The sequence below is a fragment of the Triticum dicoccoides genome, unplaced genomic scaffold (assembly GCF_002162155.2).
Source record: "Triticum dicoccoides isolate Atlit2015 ecotype Zavitan unplaced genomic scaffold, WEW_v2.0 scaffold14370, whole genome shotgun sequence".
Classification (NCBI taxonomy): Eukaryota; Viridiplantae; Streptophyta; class Magnoliopsida; order Poales; family Poaceae; genus Triticum; species Triticum dicoccoides.
The window spans coordinates 25,015-32,690 of record NW_021202072.1 but is presented as its reverse complement, the minus strand read 5'-3'; the positions used below and the strand labels follow the sequence as shown (position 1 = coordinate 32,690).

The 7,676-nt window shown below is 47.2% G+C and overlaps 1 protein-coding gene across 1 annotated transcript; it reads left to right on the top strand.

Annotated features, from left to right (window-relative positions):
* Positions 1-3,318: 3,318 nt before the first annotated feature.
* LOC119343860 (PHD finger protein ALFIN-LIKE 3-like) lies at positions 3,319-7,042 on the top strand. Its single transcript, XM_037614605.1, has 3 exons — positions 3,319-3,568; positions 5,821-6,043; positions 6,454-7,042. The coding sequence occupies exons 1-3, from the start codon at positions 3,361-3,363 to the stop codon at positions 6,899-6,901; spliced, it is 879 nt and encodes a 292-aa protein (XP_037470502.1). The 5' UTR covers positions 3,319-3,360; the 3' UTR covers positions 6,902-7,042.
* The last annotated feature ends 634 nt before the right edge of the window (positions 7,043-7,676 follow it).

Genomic DNA, 7,676 nt, shown 5'->3' with positions numbered 1-7,676 from the left:
CAACCGCATGTCGTTAATGTAGGGGCAACGAACCGATGGGCTATCATTTGAATGTGGAGCAGTCGCCTGCACCAGGAAGCGGCATGGGCTATGCTCTCTCGGCCGGTGCACCACTTCAATGCCGGCAGCAGCGAGAGGTCCCATCCACTCTGGCCCGGCATTAACGCGGCACTGACACTCTGTAGCAGCGCTGACTGTATCAGGCAGGAAGCGCGCTCGGGTGATGAAGGTTTTTTTTTGTGGGCCAGGACAGTCAGACGCGGGCGTGGCAGCGGTCTGGACTGCCCGGCGGACTGATGTAGGTCTGTGTTGGATGGCACAACACGTCCAGACCGGACGGTCTGGATGCATTCGGGCGGTATGAGGGTCCGTGTTGGAGATATCCTTAGTTGTTTTAATCCGAACATTTTATTTTCTTTAAATTCGTGATGATTATTCCTCATAAAGAATAGGATCACAACTCTTATACATTTGTATAAAAATAATAGAGTCATAATATAAAATTTGGTTTTTGCTGGCATAGCTATGATTGCTTGGGGTCACCGCCTAGGCGTCCAAGAGAGACACGCCACCGCTGTTAGAGTAACGCACTACCGTAATGCTCGCACCTTGGCACATACCAGTAGGAGAGGAGTCACCGTGCCATAACACTACCTCAGTTGGGGCTAGACATCAACGATGCCGACCCACATGCAAAGGGAGTACCCAACCACTGTCGCCGAATCCCACTTGTCACCGGCTGCCTTAACATGACCCACCTAGCCGAGCACCACACATATGGTAGAAAACCCTCCCAAGCCACCCGCAACCACCAAGCCATCAGTTTAGAGCTGAGACCCAATCTAGATGCCAACGACGGCAAGAACACGACCCAGACCAGCGCACAGGAAGGGGGACGAAGGAGCGGGTGTCGCTTTGCGCGCATTCGCCGACTATGTCGGGCCACCGTCCTTGCCCGCTGCTGCACGCCGTCCGCACCACTAACATAGCAATGCCGACTGAGTCGCCCTACTTGAGCGTCGCGCTACCACCTCCCTCTGAATCCTTCACTTCCCCAGCCACTGCTCGGCCCCGCCATAGAGGGCCGAGCCGGGCTACCCATGAGTCCAGACAAGAGGGGAGGAAAATCCACTCCCGCACCCCCTGCCGCATGGGCTTCGCCCGGTCGCGCCCACCTGCTACGGCAAGGGAGGAAGGTGGGATTCCCATAGGGTGGCGGTGCTAGGATTCTGCCATACCGCTCACAGGGACGTGGCTAGAGTGTCAGTTTCTTTTTCTTTTGGGAAAGTGGATTTGCGCGCGATCCAAAAAATGAACTAGAGTTGGAAAAGGAGCATTGGAGTTGCCACTCATCCGGACGAAGACCAGGGCAAAATATGGTGGACGCTAGGCGCCATCCGCCTGCAGCGATTCAAAGAACAACCACCGGTTGTGCGGTCCGATGCGTCTTATCAGGGCCGCTAATCTCCTTAGCACGCACCGCTCGTCCACAGTGCACATCATTGCAGGCTCAGAGTAGCATCAGCGGTAACGTCCTAGAACGCCTCGCAGTTGTGGCCGTCGACGCCATTGAAGCACGCCCCGTCCCCGCGGCATGCCTCGCAACATCGCCATGGCCATCGACGTTGTCAAAGCATCGGTGTGGCCGTCGGCGCCATTGAAGTATGCCTCGCCACCACTAACATTGAAGCATGCCTTGCAGCATCGCCACGGTCGTCGATGTCGTCGTAGCATGCCTCATCGCCGTGTCCATCGAACCCATCGCCGTGGTCGTCGAAGCATCACCACGGCTGTCGACACCATCGAAGTACGCCTCGTCGCCATGGCCATTGAAGCATGCCTTGCAACATCGCCTCGGCCGTCGATGTCGTTGTAGCGTGCCTCATCGCCATGTCCATCGAAGCATCGTTGTGGTTGTCGAAGCATCGCCACGACCATTGTAACATGCCTCGCAGCATCACCACGGCCGTCAACACCATTGAAGTACGCCTCATCGCCGCAGCCATTGAAACACGCGTCACAGCATCGCCAGGGCCGTCGACACCATCGAAGTACGCCTCATCACTGCGGCCATTCAAGCATGCCTTGCAGCAACACCACAACCGTCGATGCCGCCATTGCATGCCTCATCCCCGTGTCCATAAAACCATCGCCGTGGTCGTTGAAGCATTGTCACTGTTGTCACCATCAAAGTATGCCTCGTTGCCACGGCTAATGAAGCATGTCTTGCAGCACCGCCACGGCTGTCGATGTCGTCATAGCATGCCTTGTCGTCGTGTCCATTGAACCATCGCCGTGGCCATCGAAGCATCGGAGCGGCCGCCCCCATCTGGTTGCATCAACGGTGGCTGCTGCGACCACCCCATTGCAGACTTGGAGCATCGACTGTGGCTGTTGCACCGGCGAGCTGTGTGGTTGCAGCACCGGCTGTGGATACGGCATCAGCAAGCTCTGCGGTTGCAGCGGTGCCTCAAACCCGCCGGCCTTGGAACTTCTCCTTCAAAGGGCCCTGCAGGGGCGCCTCCACACCACGGCTGTCTCAAGCCAACTCAATTCAGCGGTGAAGTAGACGGGCAGGGAGGGAGAAGGAGCATTCCATCGAATGAGGAAAAAGAGAGAGACGGGAGATGGTACTGTGGAGTTGTGGTCAACGCACGGTGTAGGAGAAAAAAGTGTGGCAAGCTCTCCATCGGCTGGAATAAGGTTTTCGAGGGGGTTGTGGTGCGCGGGCTCGATCGAAACACCTGGCAATCGTGGGACGCGGCTGGCGCAAGCATGTTTACATACGGTAAGGTACTACTATTTGGTAAGAATCTAAACATATCCCTTAACCTTTTATAGCAACATTTAAGTGCATACAAAATAATTGTCAAAGTTTCATCTTAGAAACTGCATGACTAAAATATCATGCATTTCAGAACCGTGGGAGCACATTGTGCCGTGTACTTTTTACACTACGAAGGAAATAAATGCCTCGAAAAACAAATGAAATTAATGAGGGAAATAAAGGAGTACCATGTATTCTAGACTTCTGATTCGGGGACCACACGCCAGTAGCCCTAGGATTTGCATGCCAGCTATTTTGTAGTTATTTCACCAGTGCTGGCACCTCGCCGGCGTGGCCAAAAACGTGATAGGAAACGAAAGAAAACAAATACATCCCGCCCAGAGACTCGAAAGGAAAGTAGTAACCCGCCCGCGTCCTCCGTTCCCCAGTTTCTCCACCCTCTTGACGCCGGTTCTATATAAAGCAGCAAAGCAACAGAGTGCCCCCATAGATCCAATTCCACCTTCCTCCTTCAAGAGCTCCGCCTATCTCTGCCAGCCCGCTGTCGGCGAACCTAGCACGAATCTCGTGCCATGGACACATCTCGCGCCGGCTCCTCCTCCAACCCCACCCCCACCAGGCGTCGTCTCACCGTTCCCTTTCATGGGCGGCCTTCACCAACCCCGCTGCCGGCACACCCCGGTGAATGGCGCTCCCGCCCCGCCGTCTCATGGACCGTGGAGAACATCTACGAGGACTTCTCTGGCCGCCGCAGCGCGCTCGTCCGAGCCCTCACCGCAGGTAAGCCATGGGGCGCTCCTTAGTGACACGTTTTTCTCTATATATGTGACGCCTACGTGCTGATGGATCTAACGCCAGTCTCTTCTCCTCCTTGTTGCCATACGCGCAGATCAGGATACATTATATGATTTATTGCGCGAGGAAGGTATGTAATATACAGATCCAACTGTCCCAGAAATTTTATATCCATTTCTTGTTACAAAATTGTAGATCTGGCTGACAAGAAATCTCAGATCCATTTTTTATTAAGAAAAACTAGTCATCAGTTTGCTGTTGCACGGGATAGTGGAGTTCGGTATTGAAACATGGGGAAACTTTGGCTGATAGTTTGGTCAGTTACTTTTAAACATATAAGCGTGTTTATTTTTGTAAGACATAGGAAAGAAAACTTTAGATCCCGTGTTTATTTTTGTATTAAGCAGAGGCTGATAGTTTCATCTGACATGAAAGTTCAGATCCATTTTTTATTAAGAAAAACTAGTCATCAATCCCGTGTTTGCACGGTCTAGTGAAATTCTGCACTGAAACATGGGGAAACTTAGGCTGATAGTTTTGTCAGTTACTTTTAAACATATGACCTTGTTTATTTTTGTATTAGACATAGGAAAAAAAACTTCAGCTCCAGTGTTTATTTTAGTATTAGGGATAGGCTGATAGTTTCTTCTGACATGAAATCTCAGATCCATTTTTTATTAAGAAACACAAGTCATCAATCCCGTGATTGCACGGGCTAGTGAAGTTCTTTATTTAATTAAACTTAGACTGATAGTTTGATCAGTTCCTTTGAAACACATAATGGTCTTTATTTCTTATTAGACATTGGAAAAAGTATTGAGTTAGACAACTACGGGCATTTGTGGCTGTATTTTTTAGATCCTGCTGTCCCTGAAATTTTAGATCCATTTTTAATTAGAAAATTGTAAATCCGGCTGATATGAAATCTCAGATCCGTTTTTTCATGAAGAAAACTAGCCATCAATCCACTGCTCTTGCACGGCCTAGTGAAGTTCTGTATTGAAACACAGGGGAATTCAGGCTGGTAGTCTGATCAGTTACTTTCAGTCATATTTCTCCGGAAGAAAAAGGTTATTTTCAGATATACAACCATGTTTATTTTTGTATTAGACATAGGAAAAAGAGTATAGAGTTATAAATAACTCTCTGCATTAGTGGTAGTATTTTTTGCGTGCATAGACTTTTCCAATTGACAAGTGTGTGAAATCAATGCGCGTGATATATATTCTTGGTGTGCTATGCCCCCAATAACCCCAAATAGATAGAAGATGTAACATGGTAGCAATTTTATGAAGGCTGCATGTGTACTGGTGGGCTATTGTATTGTAAACGCGAAATTCTTTGGTGGATGTATACTTTTTTTGTCCTTTTCTCCTAAAGAAATACGATGGGGTTTGGTCTTAAGTTTATTATAGACACTCAACACTTGTCGCCCTCAAAACCTTCAACTGTTTCTAGACCATATCTTTTCTAGGACTCGATTATGCATTACTATTTACATAGAATATTCATGCAAAAGTGTTTTACAAGAGTACATGAGGACATTTATTTTCTCCTGGTCATGAAGAGGATCCATGGTTCTATTTTGAATTATCTTTAATTTTAAGTCACATATTATATACATGTATATTCACTAAAATACGTCAGATAAATGATACAGCTTTCTATTTATTTTAGTAATGGGAAATACGGACCCTTGCTATTCTGCACGGACAACGCACAGTGTATATAAACATATATACTTGTATGCGCACAAGCGATCTTTCTTACGATGACATAGAGAAGGCCGGCTTAACTTTAAATTAGCCAAAAGTACAGAGATTTATATAAATTTGGAAAAAATAGAGATCTGAATATTTATCACGCCTCGTAATAGGATTAAAGTACCTGCAAATTCTAAGCCTGCAGCCAGTGATATGAACCTCGCCATCACCAAGCCATATGCATGGCATGGGTGCTTCATAAAAATATATTTAATTAATTAAAGTGTCGAAAGCATGCAAACTAACAATCTAATCTCCTGCTTCTTTTACAATAGAGTTGTTTGACATGTAGCTACATCAAACCTGTTTGAATAATATCATGACTTTTTGTCAAATCGATGATTTGGAGAGGTAGTTTTTCTTAAATTAAAGTAAATCTCATATGGTGCCCCCAATTACAATTAGTAAATATAAGATGGCGAGGTGTGCAAATCACTGGCTGATGGAGTGGTGTGATTCATTTTCTCGCTTCAGGTAAAGAGCCAGTGTGCTTGTACGGGTACCCGGACGGTAGTTGGGAGTTGACACTGCCGGAGGAGATGGTGCCGCCAGGCCTGCCGGTGCCGACACGAGGCATCAACCGCCGGCGAGATTATGTGAACCGTTCTGACTACCTGACACTCGTCGCCCACCACTCCGACTCGTGGCTCATGGGCGTCACCTTTTTCTTGTCCACTCATCTCGACGCCTACCAAAGGTACGTTACTACTACTGTTGCTGCTGCTCCTACCACCACCACCACCACCACCACCACCACTACTACAACTTCGTTTCACAAACAGTTTTTTTTGTGCACTTAACATTTAGGACATTTATATGTGCAATCTAACATCTAGGACATTTATATGGACAAACAGTTTTTTTGTGCACTTAACAAACACGAGAGAGAATACAGCTTCAATAGAGCCGTAGTCCTGCGGAACTAATTGTTAGAGCCCCAGCATTAAATAATTGGCTATTCTTATTAGGGGCAATCTTCATCTTCTATTTAAATCATTATGTTTTAGTGCTTATATAGCTCCTCCATGCATCAAGAATGTCATGTGTTACATATTGCTTGCGAAGCCAATTGCTGATTTGATGATGTTGGGTTACTTTCTCTTTCAGGATACGTTTATTTGATATGGTAAACGAGATGCGAACAGTCCATGACGAATTCTATCTCTCTTACGGTCTTTCTTGGCTATCAACATTTGCGCGATACAATGCAAACAGGGAGTCGAGTGCACCAACTCAAGAGAATGTGTCCAATCCAGACGTAGTCTCCATCACACATGCTGAAGAGAACGTGCCACCTGCTCAAGACTCGATGCAAGTTTTGTCTGCTCCAAACAGGGACTCTAGGAAGCCTGCTAAAGACAAACAAAAGGATAATGAAGTTACTGAGTTTTGCGGATCTTGTAATGCTCCGTATCATGCCAATGCCTTTTGGATTGGTTGTGACGGATGTGACCAGTGGTTCCATGGCAAATGTGTGAACATAACTGCCTCTGAAGCAAAATGTATCGAAGAATACAAGTGTCCTGACTGCATCCGCGAGGTGATCGGAGAGTAGGATATAATATGTGCCCCATTCCTTTATTTTAGGGTATGCAGTCACCCTTTGTATGAAAAATGATTAACTAGAAAGGTAGTGAGAGAGGCATTACATTCTTTTCCCATTCCGTTGGGATATATTTAAGAATTCAGTTTACAATGACTCGAAACAGGCTTTCGCCTTGCTATATTGATATAAAAACCACTTGACAGAACTGTGATATCACTGATGGGCAAACAGGACAATCAAACCCAAAAGGAGAAACAAATGCCAAAGCGATGATTTCCAGCAACCGCCGCCACGCTCCTATGCCTCTGAATTCCACCACACTCCTATGCCTCTGAATTCCCGCGTACCAAACAACACCTTCAAGAAGGACTACGAGGACAATGACGCTGCTGCCCAGACAGATCCTCGGATTTCTGCCGGTATACAGAGAGGAGTGCCGACAGGGTAAACCTGACGCCCTTCAAGAAGGGAGGCGGCGCCCACAAGCGTCTCCGTGTTGGTGCCGGCATGAACCGGCAAATATTTTTCCCGACCCCCGCACCGCTGGTAACTGCAGACCAAACATGGTAGTGTAGCACTTCCGCAGAAGTATGCCAACGAGTAATAGTCCCAACAAAGAGCGGAGAAGAGTATTTATGGATGCGTTTCTGTCACACACAAGGACTCATAGCTCTTGTGTGAAGTACTGCTTGGGCTTCTTCAAATACTACAACTGTCCTCATACCTGTGTTTATTTCTTATTAGGCATAGGAAAAAATGTATTGAGTTAAACAACTAAGGGCAT